The sequence below is a fragment of the Microcebus murinus genome, chromosome 14 (assembly GCF_040939455.1).
Source record: "Microcebus murinus isolate Inina chromosome 14, M.murinus_Inina_mat1.0, whole genome shotgun sequence".
Lineage (NCBI taxonomy): Eukaryota > Metazoa > Chordata > Mammalia > Primates > Cheirogaleidae > Microcebus > Microcebus murinus.
In genome coordinates, this window is record NC_134117.1 from 53174007 (window position 1) to 53197874 (window position 23868).

Here is a 23868-nt window from a genome sequence, read left to right on the forward strand (position 1 = left end):
TTTTAGGAGGGGTGGGAGAAGGGGGTGGAGAGTGTTATAGTGGGATGTTTCCTTTAGGAATCTTTTGCTCTTTTGAAGTGATATGGGGACTTGGGTATAGCTGTGGGATAGTATCGATAGGAAAGTAACTCAAGACTGGTTGGAATGAATTATCTCCTGGGCTTATTACTGCATATCATAATCCTGGCCTCACAAAAATGTTAAGAGAGTAAGTCATAAGTGCAAAATGCACTGAAATTGTGTAGAGTGGAAAATAACGTTTGTATTATCTTCCTTACAGCATTACACAGTCACATTTTAAATTTAAGGAAGCCAGAAGTGAAATCACTCTGAGGCACTCACTGGTTTTAAGAGTGCAGGTCATGATCCATTTAGAGGGACACAAAATCAATTTAGTGGGCGAAGCATTGAAAAGGAGGAGGAAATAGAACAGAAATGTGAATGTATCACAAGTAATAAGATGTTAGGTATTATTTTGGTTTTATATTTTTCTGTTTCTGTGTGTCCTGGGTTATGTTGTAAATACATTTCTATGGGGCTGTATTGGAATAATTTGAAACTCAGTGGTCTAACAAGTGTCATGCCCTAGATTTACAATATTTGTAGACTTCTGCTATTGTGTACATTCATGAAAGTGTCTTGCTCCCTTGAAGTAATTTGGGGGCTGAAAGAGTTCCTTATCATTGAGTCTCATAAATTCTAGCAACTGCTTTTTATCTAATAATGACTAGGATTATTGAGTACTATTTCCATGTGTTTTAGGCATGAGTTGAAACCTAATCATTAGATTGGAAATAGAAATAACAAGAGAAAGGCTGGTTAGTTTATTTATCATTTGACAGTATCTTCTTAAAGTAGTTAATATTTTGAATCTTTATACTACGAAGGTTATCAGAAGTTTTTTTTTCATTTAATATTATACTTTTAAAAAGATTTATGATATTCTGTACTGTCATTCATCAGACAAGATGTTTTTTGTTTTTTTGTTCTAGTGGCACATTTCTAGTTTTGTAACAGTGAAGGATGAAATGCTTTACTTGTGGAAGCTTTACCAAAAATACTGTTCTATTAAATAGGGGCTGGACATAATACGCCACCCCCCAGGACAGGCATACACAGACACAATTTATTTGTTTTGTGACTGTATTTTTCTTGTGTTTCCTCTTCTAAATAAAGAAATAGAAGCACAAACTGGTGACATAATTTGCCTGGAGTTACACAATATGCTAGTGGCCTTTGTGGATGACTATTTATATTTCTTATATCTCCAGAGACACACATAGATTAAGTTGAAATAAACATAAGTCTAAGAATTATAATTATATGTGCAGTATATACAGACAAAAAATGTGTTGTTATAAGCAAAAAGACATGGTGAGAAGCAGTAATTATAATCATATTATGTGTCATCTCTATGTGTTATCTCTATCTAGCTGTTTATCTGTAGTCATGACCTGCTGTACAATTTTAGTTTGTTATGAACAGTACCATGTATCCAAGGTCAATTCTGCCAGGAACATAAATTGAACAGAAAACTTGTGGGATGCTGCTGGATTGTAATATGTTAAATGATCCTGTGCCCATGAATACTAAGAATCAGGAATTGAAACAGAGTACTTAGTACTGAGTCAGGAGGCTTTGGTTTTTAGTCACCACTCTGTCACATGCATGTCTGTATGAGCTTAGACACGCCATTTCACTTTGGATCCTCTGCTTATAAAGTGGAAATGTTGATTTTGACCTTCTAGGTTCCCTTTAGCTCCTGGATTCTGTGTTTCCCAAGGGCTGGAGTATTGCATCAGGACCCAGCCTGGGGTTTGTGCTGTTTTCAAGGCCCAGAGGAGCTGCCTCATCCTTTTTTTCCAAAGAGATAGGATACATTACCCCACAGAGCCTAATAATGCATAAGCTTCCAGTGTTGTGAGATGCTTCTTCATCAGGGACTGAGCCTAGGTTGTTTGTAGTAACCCAGAAGGACTTTAGGATGATGCCAGGAGATGTAATTTCTGTGATCAGGCAGTTGCCTACTCAGAAAGTTTGTTGGAACCCATACAACTACAGTGTTGTTCTGTCTTTGGAGGTGGAGAATTTATAGATAATATATTTTCTCTTAAAGTATCCTCTTTGAATCCAAAGATTCCCATTATCTTCTTAAGAAACAAAGCAATTACCAAGAAAATATATTCTTGCTGAATACAATTTTATAAATGTTAGTGAGGAATGTCTTTATATTTTAATTTTAAGGCTTTAAAAAAAATTAGTTTATATTTTCTGGGGTTTTTTCTGTCTCCTGATACTAGTTACATTACTTTTTGTTCAGTGCTGTGAAGAGTTGGTACTACCTGTAGACATCTTTTGACATTTATATCCTCTATTTTCTGGGTAAATTAGGAATTAGTATTACCAGAAGACAAGCTGATCTGAATGATTGTTCTTTCATCATCCCATTCATTATACACCATTTAACCATATGGTTTGACCACAGTTGTAACACTAGAAGATTCTTTTAAAAATTTTTTTTAATAAGAGACATGGCCTTGCTTTGTCTCCCAGGCTGGTGTGCAGTGGCACAGTCATAGCACCCTGTTACCTCGAACTCCTGGTCTCAAGCAATCTTCCTGCCTCAGCCTCCCAAGTAGCTAGGACTATAGGTGTTTACCACCACACCCAGACAATTTTTAAATTTATCTTTGGAGGTGCGGTCTTGCTATGTTGCCCAGGTTGGTCATGAACTCCTGGCCTCAAGCGATCCTCCTACCTCAGCCTCCCAAATTGCTGGGATTACAGGTATGAGCTAGAAGATTCTTTATATGATGGAAATAATGACATATCTCTGATGATAGACTCCTAGTCTTTCACAGGTTTTGACTGGTACTGCGACTGCTTTGTAGGATTGAAGTTGTTGATGCAACAGTGGACTCTGGGGAATTGCCACCAAGAACTATTGGAGGGGTTGCAGATAAACTGTTTCCATGGATAGTCCTCTAGGGAACCCAATGTTAATCACCTTATACCACAGTCTAATTACTAAGGGTATTATCTTAATCTGTTCAGGCTGCTGTAACAAAATGCCTAAACTGAGTGGCTCATAAACAACAGAAATTTATTTCTCAGTTCACAGAGGAATCTGGGAAGCCCCTGATCAAGGCAGCAGCAGATTTAGTGTCTGATGAGGCTCACTTCCTAAAAGGTGGACCTCATAGAAGTTGCTCATAGTCAGTGCATTCTCACCATGTCCTCAAGTGGTGGAAGGGATGAATTAGCCCTCTGGGGGGGTCTCTTTAATAAGGGCTCTAATCCTACTCCTGAGGGCTATGCTTTCATGGTCTAATCACCTCCCAAAGGCTTCCACCTCCTAATAAGATCAGCTTACAAGTCAGGTTTTAACATAGGAATTTTGGGGGGACATAAACATTCACTCCATTGCAGGTATAAATGTTTTCAACAAACATTTGTTGAGTATCTATCTTCCTTCTTAAGCTTTCACACTGCTACTATAACATTTCATATGGATATCCAATAGGGCATAACTCAAACCAATGTCATTATCTTTTTCTCAAAGTATCTACTACCATTTTTAGCTTCCCTTTGTCTTCTAGTCTTACCATGGTTAATGGTGGCACTATTTAACCAGTCTCTCAAACTTGAACTTGAAAATCTGGAATTATCTATACTTCTCCCACTCCGTATTTCCCATATCTATTAATAATAAGTTACCAAATCCTGTTTGCTCCACCTCCAGAAATGTCTTTCAAATCTATAGTACTTTTTTATCCCCAGTGTTGTATTGCTTAAGGTCAAACTCAATTTATTTCTCCCCTGGACGTTTGCAGCAATCTCTTAAGTAAAATTTTTGTCTCTAATCTCTGACTTCCTCCTGTTTATCTCTCACAAGTTATCTTAAAAAAAAAAATTACTCTCATGCTCAACAGTTCATGCCTTTTATTTTACTATTTTTCCTTTTTTTTACTCAATATTATGTTCTGGAAAATTTTCCATGTAGTTCATGTAAATCTATCTTTTTAATATTTCATAGTATGGGTACATAAAATGTGTGTATTATAGTTTAACCATTCCTTTATGGATGGATATTTATGTTATTTATATTTTTTCTTTTGCTGTTACAAAGAATACTGAAATGAATGCTCTTGGACATGTCTCTTTGTACACATGAATAAGTATGTAGATATCAAAAAGTGGAACTTCTAGGTCAACATGAGTAAGAATTTAAAATGTTAATAGATTCCAACAAATTACTTTACAAAATGTTCCTATCACTTTATACTTCTACTTTCCATGCTTTTCTCTCCCCAAGTCCATTTTTAATATGGACTAAGTGTACTTCTCCCAGACTCAGTCCTCTGATCGACTTGTTCACTCATTTACTTGGGCACTGTCAGCCACTGTCCAAGTGTGTATTCAGTACAGATTGTGCGCCAGGCACTCTGTTGGGGAATTAGCACTGGATAAGACAGATGTGGTCTCTGCCATCAAGTGGCTTATACTCATAACACATAGAACTGTGGCTATCCCCAGATCGTTTTTATGTATTTGCAGCTACTATTTTTTTCTTCTTGGTGTGACTTTTTTTCCTTTTAACTTTTCTGCCCAGAGAATTTTCTTTTACCATTTAAACCAGGGATCCTCAAACTATGGCCCGCATGTGACCTGCTGAGGACAATTTGTTCCAGTTTTGTTTTTTTTCTTCAAAATAAGATATGTGCAGTGTGCATAGGAATTTGTTCATAGTTTCTATAGTCCGGCCCTCAAACGGTCTGAGGGACAGTGAACTGGCCCCCTGTTTAAAAAGTTTGAGGACTCCTGGTTTAAACTATCTTACATTTTATCCTGTCATTGTCATTCCCTCAGACAGAGTTAGATGGGCCTTCCTCAGTACTCTCTCTTAGCATGCATTTTTTTATAGCTATTTCCCTGAAGAGTTTGAATTATTTATTTATATATGTATGTGCCTGTGTATCTATGAATAGACACACATACATCACTCCCGTTAGACTGTAAGCTCAGTGAGGACAAGGAAATACATTTACCTGAATACTTTCCCAACTTAATGCCTTAAACATTGGAGGTGTTTTAATTTTGTCACAGCCATTTTCATTGGAGATGCTTAATAAATGTTGAATAAGTGAACAAATAAACTATCAGATGACCTTCTTTTATGCAGGGCACTATGTGGCATCATTAATATGACTTTGAACTACTCTGTCTTTGAGGACCTAACCATGTAGTCAGGGCGATAAGAAACAGATGAGTAGACTGCAAGGCAGGTTGAGATAAGCTCTTAGCAGGGCTTATCACAAATGAATACTGGAGTAGAATTTAAAGGGAGAGATGAATTCTCATGAATGAGGTACTGTGGTGTGTTTATAGATGAGAAGATTTTTTTCTTGCTTATGCCCTTGTATTTTGAAGGATATACATGATGACAAGGTATGATCCCTGACTTTAAGAGATTTATAGTCAAGTAGGGCCTTGGAGTAGGGATTGGCAAACAAACCCCATGGCCTATAGGCCAGATATGGCCCTATGCCTGCTTTTGTATGGTCCATGAGCTAAGAATAATTTTTGCATTTTTTAAATTAAAAAATAAGAATATGTTGCAACACATGGAAATTATATGAAATTCAGATTTCAGGGTTCATAATTAAATTGTGTTGTAACACATCCATTTTCATTTGTTTACACACTATGACTGCATTTGCAGCACAGTTGAGTAGTTGTAATAGGATGGTTACATAACCAGTTTGCTGACCACTGGGTTAGATGAGGGGAAAGATTAAAATAAAGTAGAGAAGAAGAGAAATGCCATTCATATTGGGAGGATTCGTTTGTGTTAAAGAGAATAGGACAGTGAATACTGGCAGTCATATAGAAGCTTTAGGGCTGGAATGATGATCTAGCTTAGCTCTCATTGTATAAAATAGGCAGATCAGAGGTCTCATCAAAGTGCACATGACTCGTAAATGGCAGTATTACACTGGAATGACTGGTGTACAAGTTCTGAGGGCTATGGAGGATGATAGGATTGTTGCTGAGATGGGGCCAGATTTGGAATGAACCTGCCCTTGAAAAATGAGAGTTATAGAACAAACTAAGAATAGACTTCCTTTTTCTCACTGAATGTAATGTTTCTATTTTTCTCTTATATTTCTAGAAGGCCTTTGAGCCCTACTTAGAGATTTTGGAAGTATACTCTACAAAAGCCAAGAATTATGTAAATGGACATTGCACCAAGTATGAGCCCTGGCAGCTAATTGCATGGAGTGTCTTGTGGACCCTGCTGATTGTCTGGGTATATGACTTTGTCTTCCAGCCAGAGAGTAAGTACATGTTCCCCCTGTAAAGGTATGGTGGAGTATTACTAGCCTTGGAACCCAGTGCTGACGGACTGGATTAATTTCTTGCCTTTTGCATTGGTTTTGATTTTTAAAACACTTAAATGGAAAGTGGGACATTGTCTTCTGATTGGTGAAGTTATAGTAAGATGCTTATGTATCTTTTGGTTTTATAGCTTTTGTAAACACTCCTCAGAAATTTGTCCTTGTAAGGATCCACAGATATCTCAGAGTATGGCTTAAACCTTAAACTGGTAAAAGTATCAGTTTCTTCCCTAGAACATAGTTGTGTCATCTGGAATTCCTATAGCAGGAATTTATTGCTTTCATTTTGGGCCGTCTTTTTCAATGAAGATTAAGTAAGATTGGAGTAGCACTTACGTGGTGACTGTTTAAGTATCTATTATGTGCCAGGCTCTGGGGATATCTGCACAAGCAGTACAAGGTCCCTGTCCTCTTGTAGCTGAACTTCTTGTCAGGGACAGTGCACCTTGAACTTCCTGACAGCTACTCAGAGCTATGTGGAGAAGAAGGAGACCGCTTCACAGGGTGCAGAAGATGAAAAGTCTCTTAGTGATCTGCTGTAAATCCTCAACCCTTCCTTAGGTCTAAGCCCCTCTCCTGCCCACCCACCTTTTCCCCACCTAGAAACCTGGATGCATGTTGCCTTCTTTGAGTTATTTCCCCCTACGCTGTGCTTATAAGTTTTGTTTACACCTAAATACAAAGAATAGGTTTGGTGGTGGGTGTTCTCTAACACTCCCCTGCACACCTTCCCCAATCTTAGTAGGGTATCTGAGTTAACTTCCTTAGGATAAGAAACCAATAGCATTGAAGAAAATCATTAGTCATTTCTCATTTGTTTGAATGTTCCACAAAGCTTTGCTTCCCTGATAATATCTGTTTGAAGGAGTTCTTTAACTGTACTTTCTTTCCTTTTCTTCCTCTTTCCCCAGGAAAGGCAATTTAGAAGCCAGATTCTGTTTTTCTCTTTTTGCCATGCAGATAGCATTGAGTAGTAAACATTATGGCATAGTAAATATTGCAAAACATAACAACCAAGAAGCAAGTTCCACTGTCTAGAGCTTTTTAATTCAAGTGGAAATGAGACCTCACTGTCCTAGCTAAAACTTTTAATTTGTTCCAGCTTTAAAAATGCTGTCTTCAGTTGCTGCTCCTAGTCCTTGCAGGATTTTCTCATAAACTCTGACAAGTTAGACAGGCCCTTGTGCTGCATGTGTTCGCTGGATTAGGTATGGACGCAGGCCATGTCATTCTGCTCAGGGTCACTGCTTTCCCAGGAAGTACGTGATTCATTGCAGAAGGAGCCTGTCATCCTGGCAGGTGAAGTGCCCCATTTCAGAGGACTCTAAGGAGTAGCAATAAGTGTACTTTTCTTTCTTTCTTTTTATTGTGATAAAATATATATAACATAAAATTTACCATTTAACCATTTTGAAGTGTACAGTTCTGCAGCATTAAGCGCATTGACATTGTTGTGCAACCATCACTACCATCTATTCCCAGATCTCTTTCATCATCCCAAACTGAAACTCCATTTTAATAAACATTACATAATAACTCCTCATTACTGTCTCCCCCAACCCCTGACAACCACACTTCTGTGTACTTTTCTTTTTAAGGTGGAACATTTGTGAAACCAGACTAAAGTTAGAGATCTTGAGTTTTTTTTGGCTACAATTGGTATTAACTTTATTTACTTCTTTTAAAAATAATTTATTTTAATTGACAAATAAAAATTGTTTGTATTTATTATGTACAACATGTTTTGAAATATGTATGCATTGTGGAATGGCTAAATTGAACTAATTAACATGCACATCACATAATTTTCATTTTTTGTGGTTAGGTATTTACTCCTGTTTTTAGTTCTGCAGCTTACTGTGCCAGGCATTTTGCTTAACTAGTAGTAGGACATGGCCATCTTGGGTCCTGGTCCTTACTCGCCTGCTTTCAAAAGGAATATGCTGGCCTCTGTGCATTCCATGAGAGAATTATTAGTAGCAGTATATTAATGAGATATGCCATCTAAATCTTCATAGGCTAAGTACAAACCATTTTAGTTATTTTGTTTCTAATATTTTTTAAATTACAAAAGCAGTGCATGTTCACTGTAGAAAATTTGGAGAATATGGATAAGCAATAAGAACAAAATTAAAATCTTGCTGCTGAAGAATGCCATTATTTGTGTCTATTTCTGTATCTGAATCAGTTTGAACCATACACAGTGTCATTGTTATAGCTCAAAAATTGTTGAATATTGACAATTTCATATAGTTCAGCACACACACACAACATGCTTTTTTTTTTTTTTTTTTTTTTTTGAGACAGAGTCTCGCTTTGTTGCCCAGGCTAGAGTGAGTGCCGTGGCGTCAGCCTAGCTCACAGCAACCTCAAACTCCTGGGCTCGAGTGATCCTTCTGTCTCAGCCTCCCGGGTAGCTGGGACTACAGGCATGCGCCACCATGCCCGGCTAATTTTTTATATATATATCAGTTGGCCAATTAATTTCTTTCTATTTGTAGTAGAGACGGGGTCTCGCTCTTGCTCAGGCTGGTTTTGAACTCCTGACCTTGAGCAATCCGCCCGCCTCGGCCTCCCAAGAGCTAGGATTACAGGCGTGAGCCACAGCGCCCGGCCTCACAACATGCTTTTTATTTTATAACTTCCAACTTGAATTATAGACATAGATAAGAATATCTTTCCTCCAGAAATCAGGGATAATTTTGATAGAATTGCCATTTTCTTAGCACCTTGCTCAGGTAGAAGTATGCTGTATATTGCTGAACAATCAAGTTCTTTTAATGTATTATACTAGAGGAGTCTGAAGTTTGGACTAGTGATAAATTTTGCTGATCTTCAAATTCTCAGTCCTTCCTGGGGAGAAAGGGTAGTTCTAGAACATAGATGGAGAGAACTATGGGGTGGTTAGCAGCTCTCCAGGGTGTTATCTCTCCCTTAATTCTGCTCTGATTATCAGCTCATCTTACTGCTTTTTATTGTGATACTGATTTTAATTGTGGGTTGTCCATAGTTCATCAACAGAAATCAGCTTTATGTGGTGGGAGGAGACGATAAACTCTCAGTTTCTTTCCCTGGCACCTTGGGCAACACTCTTAAGCTCTCTTATCCTATCTCCTCACAATAAAAGGTACATAATAACACCTGTCTTACCTAGTCACAGGGATATGAGGATCAAGTGGCATCATTGTCATGAAAGGAATTTGTCAAGAGTCTTGCATTATTGTTCTTACACTGGCATTTCCTATTTTGTTATCTTAATTCTTTTTTAATTCTATACAAATAAAAATTGTGTATATTTGTGGTTTACAGCATGATGTCTTGAAACGTGTACATTGTAGAGTTGCTAAATCAAACTAATTAACATATGTATTACCTCACTTTTTTCGTGTGGTGAGAACACTTAAAATCTACTCTCTTGGCAATTTTTAAGTATCAGTACATTGCTATTTATTTACTGTATCATCATGATCGCTTGAACTTGTTCCTCCCACCTAACTGGAATTTTGTATCCTTTGACCAACATCTCCCCAGTCCTCCCACCCCCCAGTCATTGATAACTACCACTAAAATATTCTAACTGCTTTTACTTCTGTACCTCTGGGGACTTTTGAGATAATCTTTTTAGGTCATGACCACATGATTTTTTTATTTTAAATTTCTCCATCTCTGATCCTGTATTTTGTTCTTTTCATTCTGCATAATTTTTTTCTGACAACTTTCACAGAATTAGTCTATTCTTTTATCATCCATCTAGTCACATTATTATACTTTTGGACAGCTGGCCCAGTTTGCTGATCTTTAGACCTCTTTTCCCTAAGTAATTACTTCATCTATTAAATAAGGAAGCAGTTCTGAATCTTTACAGCTTTAACATTTTTAGAAATAGGTGAATAACAATCAGCTAAAATATCCAACATTAGGTTGTAGTCATTTAATGGACTGTTATGATAACATTTAAAAATATGTTTAGGAAGAATTTTTAGTAATGTAGAAAATGCTGTAGGTGAGAAGAGAATATAGTTATTTTACATAAAACAAGATCTTGGCTATATATTACAATGTGTGGAACATAAGACTAGGAGGAAATACTCCAAAATTCAAACAAAAAAGTAACTACAACAAGTGGTTTCAGTCCCTTTGTCTCAGTTACTTGGTTTTGTCTTAGGCATTTATAGAATCTTGGCTGTAGGGTGAAGTAGAAAGAGACAGATGCAGCCTAAGCAGAAACAACTAGCAGAGATGCCAAGCGTCAGGTCATGAGTGGGAAAACTGAGTGCAGACACATCCTGTGGTTGTTGAATGGAGAGAGAGCTCCTTCTGGCCAGGAAAGTTGGAATGCCCAGATTTCCTAGGAATGCAGTAAAGGTTCATATTCAGTTCATGCCTTGGGTAAAAGCTCGATCTAGATTCTTATAGACTCATTTGGGATAACAGAAAATTCCTGCTGTGCATTTGAAGCAATGTAGAGTCCTGGGAGTCCTGGACTGACAAAATGAAGATTTCAGTTACATCTCTATTCCATCTCTGATTTAATCTTTGGCTTTGAGCAAATGTTGATGCTCTGACCTTCCACTGCCCTTTATGTCACTTGAGGATAATATATAATGCCTTCTGTATTGACATCAGAATACTCTTGTCACAGTCAGTTGAGGTACATTGAATATGAATGCATTAAATGGCATATCAGTCTGTTTACATGCCATGTATTTATAATTATTATAATAAGCATGATTGGAATTCCCTGTTTGTCCTATGTACCGCCTGACAGAATAGACTCTGATTCATATCCACGATTTCGAAGGCCTTTTTAGATCTAGAAAATATTGCTTGGATCTTTGTTGTATGAGAGACTGGAGCATAGATTATGGAAAAAACCATGGGCTGTCCATTTGTTTTGTGGGAAGGAAGAGAAATGTTAGACATCTGGAAACTTTGGCAAGGTCAAGAATTCTAGAATACATATATCATTTGACCCAGCAATTCTGCTTCTGGGAATTTATCTTGTACGTATACTTGTATGTATGCAAGATGGTGTTTGTTACAAGGTTATTTATATCAGCATGGTTTGTAATAGCAAATATTAGAAACAACCTATATGGATGTCAGTAAGGGGCAAGTTAAATAAATTATGGTACATCCATATAATGGAATACTCTGCAGCCATAAAAATGAATGAGGAAGCTCTGATCTTTAATATTCCTAAATGGAAAAATAAGGTTTAGTACAGTGCTAGAGTATGCTACCTTTTGTGTAAAAAGGGGAGACAAATAGGAATATATCTTTACTGTTGCTCATCTATGCATAAAGAAACTCTGGAAGGGTATACCAGAAACTAATAGTAGTGTTTACCTGAGAGTAGGATGAGGGTCTGAGAGATAGGTGAGAGGGGAAAACTTTTCTCTAGATGTGTATTTATTTTAAATTTTGATCCATGTAAATATATTACTTATTCAAAATTTAAATTTAAAAGTGTTTGTTTTGTTTTGTTTTTGTTTTTTTAAAGGAAAGAAACTCTACCTTGGCAAGCTGAAGGCAAGTGAGGTTGTGGGAGACACATTGAATGGTTGCTACATTAGGACTAGCAGGTCATAGCTGAGGAAATCTATTTGAATAATAGAACCATTTGTTTCTTTTAGGTTTATGGTCAAGGTTTAAAAGGAAGTGTTTTAAGCTCATCAGGAAGACACCTATTATTGGCCGCAAGGTAAGTGGAATCTGTATAGGTCTTTTTTTCCCCTCTTGATAACTATACCTCTTTCTTTCTATTTACTAAACCTGATATTCTCAAGAGGGAAGGATGGTTTTGTCCCTAACCTCCAGGAGACATTTGGCAATGTTTGGAGACATTTCAGGTTGTCACAACTCAGATGAAGTGCTATTGGCATCTAGTGGGTAGTGGCCAGGGATGTTGCTTAATATCCTACAATGCACAGGACAGCCCCAAAACAGAGAATTATCTGGCTCAAAATGTCAAAAGAGCCAAGGTTGAAAAACTCTGACTTAACCCTTTCTTCAGTATATTTGGCCAAAGGTGAGATGAGAAGCCTGTTAAGGAAGAAGAATTTGAAATTAGATAGAAAACCTGGTTGTAGTATTATGGTGCTTTGGAACAATATTTGGCTGGCTGAATTTAGATATTGGGTTATTAAATATGAAATATCCGATTTCCAATCGAAAGTGTAGTTTATTATATCTTAAACAAGAGGCAGTACAATTAATCAAAGTATGTGCCTAAACGATTGACACAGTTTTGCCATCTTAATGGCAGGTTGCTTATCCCAGCCACAAAGAAGCCTAGGAAGCGAGTAACGATGAAATCATAAAAGGCGATTACCATGGCTTGTTGAGAATTGAATTTTTTCCTTGGAAGAAGTGGTAGTCAGCTGGGGCAAGGTCCGGTGAATACAATGGATGACAGAAGGTGTCCAAGTCCAGCTTCTGTAGTTTGAGCAGTGTTGTTTTTTTGTGACATATGGTCTTGCATGAGAATCAGTTTGTCTCTAGTGACCAATCTCAGTTGCTTAATTGCAAGCATCCTCATCATTTCATCCAGCTGGTTTCAGTAGACATCCACTGTAATTGATTGACCAGGTTTCATTAAGCTGTAATGGATAATACCAATTCTGGACCACCAAACAGATACCATTAGCTCTTTTTGATGAATATTCAGTTTTGGACTGTGTTTTGGCACTTCGTCTTTATCCAGCCATTGTGCCAAACACTTGGGATTGTCAAAAAGAATCCATTTTTCATCACCCTTTAACAGTATGGTATAGAAGTGGTTTGCCTTTATGTCGTGACAGCAAAGAAAGGCAAGCTCCAAGTTGATTTCTCTTCTGATGTTCATTTAATTCATGCAGAACCCATCTATCCACTTCTTTACCCTGCCCATTTGTTTCAAATGGTCCAATATTGTTGGAATAAAAACAGCAAACCTTGCCGCTAATTCACCAGTAGGCTGAGATGGATTCGCTTCCCCTATAGCTTTCAACTCATCATTATCCACCTCGTTTTCAGGTCACCCACATGGCTCATTTTCTGATTAAAATCACCAGAATAGAACTTCTCAAGCAAGCGACATACTGTACATTCATTAGCCACATCCTTCCCAAGCACTTTATTGATATTTCAAGTTGTCTGTGCTGCATTGGTTCCACAACGGAACTCATATTAAAAAATAAGATGAATTTTTGACTTATCCATGGTTTCACAAAAATTGTTGTAAAAAAATTGAAAGATAGTCGCAAGCCAAAATGTGTGTTTGAAACAATGAGGATGTACCTTCACAATAAAAAGAAAGAAAGAAAAAAAAAAACACAGAACAAGAAGTGTTAAAGTGAAATGTCAGAGATATTAACTCAAACTCTAGTACTTAAGGAGATTGGACATTCCATACCTAATAACCTATTTTTATCTAGAGGTTGGTTTGGGTCAAGGGTTGGCACACTTTTTCTATAAAAGGCTAGATATGAAGCATTTGGGACTCTGTAGGTCATACTGTGTCTCTTGCATCTTCTCACCTCTGCCCTTGCAGAGGGAAAGCAGCAAGAGGACAGGTTAAGAAATAGGCCTAACTGTGTTCCAGTGAAACTTTCTTTATAAATGCAGGCAGGCCAGAGCACAGGTGGGCCCTGGCTGTAGTTTGCTCATCCCAGATTTAGAAACTTAAAGAGATAATAGAACTATTTTCTTGTTCTCTTTGCCTCTCCGTGGGATAGTATGTCCCCTTTATTGTATCCTCTTTACCCTCACCTACGTTGAGGATAAGGTAGTCACCTCATTACCCTTCCTCTTTGTCACAGATGAAGATAAACAGGACAGGCCCCTTTGTAAGCCTCAAAGGCAAATGAGTCCTTGATGTCTTCATTTCCTCTACTACCCTGCCCTGCCCCTCAGCTTTACTTTGGTCTTTCTCAACTTTACCTGCCTTCAAGTTTTCTTTCAATTCTGTTTCCCCTTTCTTGGCCAGAGCAGAAGAGATGGCAGTTTTCTTTAGCCTTTTGCTGAAATCCATTCAGACCACTGTGCTAACTCCTAAAAATATGTCTTTTCAGATTCATATGTTGTAGAGAAGTAGAAGCAATAACTGGGATGGTGAAGGGAAATGAGAGGAGATGGGCTTCTGTTTGTTCTACACATTATATTATGCCCTAAAAGTAAATCTGCTTTAGTCCTTACAGAGTAAGAGGAGGGGTGGGGGATGTTAAGATGTTACAAAGGCTGGGCTGTAGCACAAAGGATAAGAGGATTTCCCTTTTCATTCCCTGCATTGTTTCTGTCCTATTCTTCTTACTCTTCCCCTTTAATTTCCAGATTTTGAGACAAATGAATGCTAGGGTTGCAGAACCCATTCTTAAATTTATAAAATAACAAAATTAGAAGATCCTTAGAGACTAGTCATCCTCCTTTTTCCAGGAGCAAATTCTGAGACTTAGAGACAAAAAGCAGTTTGTTACGCACGAGCGTGTGTGTGTGTGTGTGTGTGTGTGTCTCATTTATTCACTTACATTCACTTAGTCTACACATGTTTACTGAGCACCTGCTCAGTGTCAGTTGTTTTTCTGAGTACTGGGGATATAGTAGTGAATGAGACCAAGTCTTTCCTCTTGTGGAACTTATATTTTAGTAGGAAAGATAGAAAATAAATGAGTAAATAAACACATAAAAATTTCATTTTGAAATAAATGCTATGCAGAAATTGGGTAATATGCAGGCTCTGAGGCAAGAATTGGGGGTGAAGAAGTATTTGCCGTGCTTTCTAATAAACTTCTCATTGTCATTTTCTGTCCCTTTCATTTTATTAAAACAGCATCTTCTATGCATGGAAGCTCAGCTTTCATAGTTTGTTCCTGCTACATGGTCACCATTTATGTGGCGTAATTTTTTACTTACAACTTTAAAATATCTCCATGTCCACAGCATGCCCTGCCATTGCCCAAGAGTGTGGACTCTGTCCTGCAGACCTCTTTTAGAGGAGTAGTTTTCCCTGTGGTTTCATGGAGGGCTATACCTAAGAAGATCGTCTTGTGTTCTAATCAAACATGGCTAGAGATGAGAAAAATCTAAATAGTTTGGAGTGAGATCTTGGGCACCAAACTTTAAAAAGCATATTGCTGAAACCATAGCCCTGCAGCACACACAAATTATGACATGTAGCCTCTCTCCCCACACCTACCTCTTGAAAGTCTCTTGTCATAAATAGCAGCCCCTGCCATTCTGTCTCCTTACTCTGCTCTGGTTTTCTCCCCCTGGCACCTGACTTTTATTTTCTGGCTCTCTTGCTAAAAATAAGCTTCATGGCAACAGGAGTTGTTTTCCTTCACTGTGTACCCTACTGCTTAAGCTTGTTTTATTCGCTGTGTATTCCTAGTCTGCAGTAGTCAACAGATATTTGCTGAGTGAGTGAGTGAATGAAAGAAAATGTCTCAGAAGCTATGGCTATGATGATGGAAAAGAAATAACAATAGTTGATAAATTGCATAGCAGAAAAAACCTAGTATTTTGGGAACAGATAGTACAAACTGTTGACAGCAGCTTAAGGAGATAAAATGCAGTCTTCCTCAGTGAATTCTTAAAATGCCTTGTGCTTGTATGTGGAGCATTGTATGGGGCCTCCAAATTCCTGGTGTGCTCTGTGCATGTCTGTTGCAGGAGCTTATCACTTGTACAAAGACGAGAATCCCTTTTACTGCAGCATGGCCGATTTTCTGGCTACTGTTCATAGTTCTACCTTTGACTCTTTGCACATACACTGTAGCTGCTGCCAAGGCAGGATCAAGGTCCAAATATTGCCCTCAGGGAAGTGCTGACTTTTGCGAATGCAAACCAAGTGGTGATGTCAACATGGCAGAGAAAAGAGGTATGGGGAAATTGAGAAGGTTGGCTTTTCAGACTTCAAAGAGGCTGTTGCACATGTCAGAAAATAGCTGATCAATCAAAATATCACCACATTACTTGAAGAAAATATATCATCCTAGTTTAGTAGTAGCATTTGTGCAGTGCCCAGTGGTGAGCAGCTGATTGTCATAACTGGTGCTTCTCTCTCTTCTATACTCTTGTATATTCATGTTAACTTTGTCTGTCTTGCCTTTAAAGATCCAAGACAAGGTGAACAAGGCTAAGGATGATATTCACAAGAACATGTCATTCCTGAAAGTGGACAAAGAGTATGTGAAAGCTTTGCCCTCCCAGGGTCTAAGCCCGTCTGCAGTTCTGGAGAAACTCAAGGAGTACAGCACTATGGGTATGATGCCTGGCATATGCATTCTATCTGCTTCCTTAAAATAGCTGGCTTTGTCTTCGTTTAATGTTCATATAGGTTAAGAATAATTCACCCTTGGTACTTGTATGCTTAGGCGGGACTACTCCCTATTTCAAAGGCTGAATTTCATATTTTAAAAATTATGTTTGGCTAGGTACGGTGGCTTATGCTTATAATCCTAGCACTCTGGGAGGCCAAGATGGGAGGATTGCTTGAGCTCAAGAGTTCGAGACCAGCGTGGGCAAGACCGAGACCTCATCTCTACTAAAAATAGAAAAATTAGCTGGGCATTGTGGTGCGTGCCCATAGTCCCAGCTACTCAGGAGGCTGAGGCAGGAGGGTTGCTTGAGCCCAGGGGTTTGAGGTTGCAGTGAGCTATGATGATGCCACTGCACTCTACCTCGGCAATACAGTGAGACTCTGTCTCAAAAACAAAATAAACAAACAAAAAAAACACCAAAAAATTATGTTTAGATCTATCCTTCATCCATAAAGCTAGTAAATCTCAAAGACAGTGGAACTTGGTTCCATCTCCTTTTCTAAGCACAAATAAAATAAATACATTTGTGTTTTTACAAAGAGAACATAATATATATAATACAAATGAAATATAGATTCATGTAAAAATTATGAAATCTGTATAAAGACGCAAAAGGCAATAAAAAGTCACTGTAATTCCATCATCAAAATATAATTCCATTATCTGTATCTATTTGTATCTGTATATCTATCTATATGTTTATTTATGTCTCAGAATGTTAATAGTGTTTATGTGTGTATATATATACACATTTATGCATGAGCACATATGAGAAGGCTAAATACACCAAACAACTAATGTTAAAGCATGTAACCTATAGAATCAGCCTGGATTCACATTATGATTTTCCCACTTGAAGTATGACCTTGGGTAAGTTACTTAACTTCTGCATGCCCCAGTTTGTATCTCTCTACGATGAAGATGGTAATAATAGTGCAGCAGTTATCTGAAAGGATGATTATGGGATTAAATGAGATCATACATGTAAGTGTTGTGTAGTCCCTGGGATAAAGTAAGTGTTCAATAAGTGTTAACTATTATTGCTATTATTATTAATACAAACACATGCGTGTGTATACAGATTAAGATCATATTACAAATGCTGTTTAAAAATAAGCTTTTCACTCTGGCATGATTTTAGATTCATAGAAAAGTAGCAGAGATGATAACAGAGATTTCTATATGCCCCTCATTCAGCTTCTCCTGGTGTTAACATCTTATATAACCATGGTACATTTGTCAAAACTAAAAAAATTAACATCAGTACAGCACTATTAGCTACACTACAAAGTCTATTTTATAAATTTTTCTACTAATGTCATTTTTTCTATTCTAGGATTCCATGCTACATTTTGATAAATACCCTTTAAAATGTCTAAGTGACATGTGTTAAGATCTTGACGTTGGATGGTACAAAATTAGATATATCCTAGGGTGTAGGTGATATAAAGCAGTAGTTAGCACCCTAACACCTTTGTATTAAAGAATTCCATGATTATGAGGGCTGGTTGCTGCCACCACTTTGCCTTCCCTTCAGTTTTTAAGTCACTGTCTGTCGATGGCCATTCTCTGTAGCGCCAGTAAAAGAACAGGAAATGAAACCACATACCCTAATTTTGAAAGGCTGGTGACCACTGCTCTGAAGATGTGGATGGTACAGAGCAGTGTCCTTGAAGGAAAGAGTGAAAGTCAAAATGGCGATAAGCCAGAGCTTGGCAGATTGCTGTGAGAATGAGGAGTTTGTCTGTATATTTATTACCCAGCCTTCTGCTGTCATTAGAGCAGGAGAGCTTTGCTTTGGAGAACCATGGCTATGTGCAGTTTAATAGGGCACAGCCACGTCATAGCAAAAGGACCTGAGACACCCACGTCAACAGATTTGTTGGTACAATGTAGAACATCTCTGGGGAGCACCTCAGACAGGAAGTAGAAAATCTGACCTTATATTCTGGTTGGGAACCTTTCTTCTCTTTCAGCATTGGGATAAAGGAGCTTTATCCCAGGGTTGACTGTGTTCCTGATCTTGGATGCTACAACATGTGCTGCTGGAAGCCGGTGGCTAGTACTGCATGGGTTTCCAGGCTTGGCTGAAGGGAGGTGCCCCTGACACCAGGATGTTCATAGCTCGTACCTGATAGTGGTTTGTTCCCTGGTTCTAGCTCTAATGATCGTGTACTGAAATGTCACACTTTTGTCTTGCGCTTTTCTGCTAATTCTGCTGATAACAGTTCCCACATTTTGTATGACTGAAGGGAGAGAAGGAGGAAGCTATTGCAGAAAAAGAAAAAGGTCATACTAAAGCCATACAGAAAACAGAAAATAAGTATAGACAAAGGAAAATTTTTCTGATGTTAGAAGACAGTTGAGGATAAGGATAGTATTATTATTGGACTGTCTTTATTGTACTTAGATGCTGTTAATATCTTTTCTACACTGTTGTTGATAATAATTAATTTTTCATCTTTATTTTACTGTGATAGCTCTTTATTGAAATTCTTTCTTTCTTGATTTAATATAGAATGCCATTGGGTTTTTTCTTTTTTTTTCTTTTGTACCCAGAGGAGTTTCTTCTGATTTCTTCTTCTTTTTTTTTTTTTTCTATTTTTGATAGAGATGGGGTCTTGCTCTTGCTCAGGCTGGTCTTGAACTCCTGGCCTCAAGTGATCCTCTTGCGTCAGCCTCCCAGAGTGATAGCATTACAGGCATTAACCACCATGCCTGGCCTTCCTATTTCTTCTTTATTAGAGCCAACTGTCTTCCCAAGGTTCCTGCTTACTGACCCAGTGACCTTCACTTTCTCTCCAGATGTCTCCTGGCAGGAAGGGAGAGCCTCCGGAACAGTGTACAGTGGGGAGGAGCAGCTTACTGAGCTCCTCGTGAAGGTGAGTGTCCAGTTCTGGCGGGAAGCGTGGGAGGCCTATGCCAGTATATGTGACCTCATTTATTTCTCTTTCCTTTGTAGTTAGAAAAATTACTTGAGAAAAGCTTATTGTTTAAAAAAAAAAACATAGAAGTTTTGGAAGTTTCTCTTCACCCAAACATAGGCAAATATGCATAATGTTGTCAAAGACATCTTCAATCTATGCAATAGTAAAATGTTATTTATGTTTCTAGGCTTTATAGATGTCCTGTGTAGAAGGCAGATTACTGGGGAAGGGAGTCTGGTCATCTGAGATTATTAAAGTAAGAGATTTTTATTTGCTAAGAAGAGACAAGATAGGGAAACTCAGTCATAATTTCCTCAAATCACATGGCCTGAGATGAGCAGTAGTCTCACTTAAACTTCAGATAATTCTCATTCTTAGCTTCTTCTATTTCTAATCACATTTATTTTTGAAATCCCACTTCATCATATGAAATTCAGGTTACACTGACAATCTTTAAGGTTTTTTTTGTTTGATTATTATAATTATGAAACCGCTCACACCTTACAAAGTATTAATATTACAGGTTTTGCTTAGCCATATCTTTACATAATGGTCTGATCTTACGTCTGTGCTTAAAATATTATGGTAGCTTCCCATTATCAACAGAATGAAACAAACCCAAGTTCTTTATATAGCAGAGAATACAAGTCTCTTCATGAGCCAGCTCCCATCTGTGTTTTCTCAACCATTCCTGTTAGTTTCCCATGTAAACACTAATCCTGCCTTTTGTTTTTACTAAATATGCCATGTGCTTATGTTGTTTTCCTTCCCCTTTTTAATTCTGCGTGTTCCTAATGATGCATTCCTCATCATCTCTCCGGGTTCCACTCAACAGACACCTCCCAACCACTCAGGATGTTAGTTATTTCCTCTTCAGGGTCCCTTAGCACTCTGTACGGAAACCCGGTATTACACTCAATAGCTACTTTGTGCTACACACTCTACTAAGTGCTTTGCATACATTATGTTATTTAATTATTCCTAAAACCCTGTCAGGTAGGTACCCCAACTATCCCTCTTTGCATATGAAGAAACTGAACCATAATGAGGTTTATCGACCTGCACAGCTAAACGTGATAGGCAAAGCTAAGACTTCAGATGGGGTCTGTTTGGTGTTATGGTCTATGCCATTAATTAAATTTACACTTCTTCCCTTACCACATTGTAAAATTGTTTATTTGCATGTCTGTCTCCTCTACTACATTTTGATCTTCTTTAGGTTAGGGATCATACCTTCTTTTTTCCAGTTCCTAGTGTTGTTCGAAATACCTAGAAACTGTTGTTTAGTGCATGATTCTTTGTCCTATATGGTATAATAGTCTTATTTCACATCTGCTTGCATTTCTGTGCAGGTTTATGGAGATTTTGCATGGAGTAACCCCCTGCATCCAGATATCTTCCCAGGACTACGTAAAATAGAGGCAGAAATTGTGAGGATAACTTGTTCTCTGTTCAATGGGGGACCAGATTCCTGTGGATGCGTAAGTATATGCAAGTAGCATCCAAAAGTCTTATTTTTTAGCTTAAAATAGAAGAATTTATTAAAAATATTTTATTACACAAGTACTTTAGTACACAAGTACTATTTGATTATTATAGAAAGATCCAGATTAACTGCAGTTTTAAAATGTGACTTGTAATTTTGTAATCCATGGAGTATCAATGTTTTGGTATATATTCTTCTGGATATTTTTCTCTTCACCTTTTTATTTTGAAAATCTTTGAATTTATGTAAAGTTGCTAGGACAGTTGAAAGAACACCTTAGGGTTTCTAAATGTAAATATGTTACCATATCTGCTCGCTCTACTCCTTCCCTCCCTTCCCCTCTTTTCCCTCACCCCCCATCTGTATACCTACTACCGATATATTTATCTATGTATACTTTTGTTAAAACCATTCTACAGTCTTTTTTGATATACTTCTCATTTTATTTCAGCTAGAAGTTTACTTTATTATTTTGCTATAAACTGACTCTGATTTAGTTCATATTAGGACTAAAGAAAGAGGAGATATCATTATATTTAAAGACAGGAGGTTTCCTTGTTTTACCTGTTCTTTCAAGTAGGTGGCGGTTTTCCTAAACTGTGATGGATATTCTATTTAGATTTGTCACTAGAAACTGACATTGTCTTCTCTAGAAAAAATGAAATCTCAGCTTTTGTAGGATAGATAGATTTCATTCAGTACGCCATAATGGTAACCTAGAGGTGCTAATCCTATCAGATACTCTTACAATCATTATAAAGCCTTCAAATTTAATTACTGACGGGCCCATTTGAAGACAAGAACACTTCATAGTTTCTTTTTTGGTTTTTTTCCAGCAAACAGTGTTTTTTGTTTTTTATTAATACTAATATGTTGGCACCATGAAAATCTACATGTTCAAATATTCAGTAGCTAACAAAAGTGGTATTCCTGGCATTTTCAAAACAAAATGTCAAAACTGTTAAAAAACTGAGCCAGACATAATATAGCAGGGGGTTCCCATATGGTATTAGGATGAATGGGGCGACTAATAGAGGGGAAATGATGATATACTTACAATTGGTAGGTACTCTCCTGTGCTGTTTGACTCTTTATGAACTTTCAAGAGACCACAGGTTAAACAGCCACAAAACAGTTTGGCCTTATCTGGTAAATTTGAAGATACACATATCTTATGACCCAGAAGTTCTGCTACTCAGGACATACCCTAGAAAAACTAGTACACATATATATCAAGATATATGTACATGAATATTCATAGCAACATCATTCACGATAGTTAAAAACCGGAAAAACTAGAAATAATCCAAATGTCTATCAACAGCACACATTTAGATGGATAAATTGTAGGAATACTGTATGTGCCTCAATCCATTGTAGTTGTTATTTGGATGGATGCTCGGATTACTTCATCTTGGCCATTGGGAGCATCTTCATTTTGGCTCCTGGGTCTTTTTTTTTTTTTTTTTTTTTTTTTTTTTTTTGAGACAGAGTCTCGCTTTCTTGCCTAGGCCAGAGTGAGTGCCATGGCGTCAGCCTAGCTCACAGCAACCTCAAACTCCTGGGCTCAAGCAATCCTCCTGCCTCAGCCTCCCGAGTAGCTGGGACTACAGGCACGAGCCACCATGCCCGGCTGATTTTTATATTATATATATTAGTTGGCCAATTAATTTCTTTCTATTTTTATGGTAGAGACGGGGTCTCGCTCAGGCTGGTTTTGAACTCTTGACCTTGAGCAATCCGCCCGCCTCGGCCTCCCAGAGTGCTAGGATTACAGGCGTGAGCCACCGCGCCCGGCCTCCTGGGTCTTTTATATGACCAGGAAGCTTTGAAAACTTCCTTTCTCTATCTTTCCTTTTCCTTTTGTTTTTTTTTTTAAACAAATATTCCAGGTTCAGCTTGTACATTTCCTGCTCCAGACCTAGAATCCATTTATCCAAGGAGCCGTGCTTTAATTAAAACCGTATAAAATAATTACACGATTCCAAGTCACATTTATGGAAAAAGACAGAGCCAATAATATTAACCAGAATATAGTCCAGAGAGACAAAGAAAGAGAGGTTAAGAGACACGAAGAAAGATAGAATGAAAGGGCTAACACACATCTGATTGGTGTTTGAGAGCAGCCAGAGAAAGTAGACAACCTGTAAAGGTATAACTGTTTGAACAGCTGATACTCTCAGTAGCAGCAATGGCTGGGGCAGGTGGGGGTGGATGAAAGATTTGCTGTGAGTCGAAATTGTTGAACTGGGTGATAAGTAAAAGGGTTTTACTAATTCTATCTTTAGCTGTGTCTAATCCATTTTTTATTAGTAGTTCTTCCATTTTGCTTTTAAATTTCATTTACTGTATTTTTCATTCTTGAGAATTGTTTGGTTCTTTCTTTTTTTAATCTGCTTTGTTGTTCTTTATAGTCCCTTTCCTTGGCTTATATTTTGTTTATTTAAATACATGGCACATAAATATTTTATATTCTGTGTCTGATAATTCTAATATCCATGAGCCTTACCTGTCTGATTCTGCTGGTTTCACTCATATGTCTTGTTTCTTTATATAATATTTATGATTTTTGTTTTAACCATAGGAGCCATTCATTTTTCTGGGAACTTACAGGGATTCTTTTCAGGCCTAGATTGAAGTTCTTCCAGAGAAGATTTATAATTCTTTTTGCCAGCTGCTAGAGATTGCCACTATACTGGAACCAATTTAAGTCAGATTCTCAGCTTATCATTTTGTACTACAGAGCAAGTATGGAT

General features: G+C 37.6%; 1 protein-coding gene across 1 annotated transcript in view; it reads left to right on the forward strand.

Moving 5' to 3' along the window:
* SGPL1 (sphingosine-1-phosphate lyase 1) overlaps positions 1-23868 on the forward strand; it is a 57980-nt gene that overhangs the window by 17685 nt on the left and 16427 nt on the right. The window contains exons 3-7 of the mRNA XM_012762596.3: positions 6173-6338; positions 12035-12102; positions 16494-16641; positions 19505-19581; positions 20979-21107. Coding sequence (XP_012618050.2) covers positions 6173-6338; positions 12035-12102; positions 16494-16641; positions 19505-19581; positions 20979-21107 — 588 coding nt within the window. The remainder of the gene's footprint in view (positions 1-6172; positions 6339-12034; positions 12103-16493; positions 16642-19504; positions 19582-20978; positions 21108-23868) is intronic.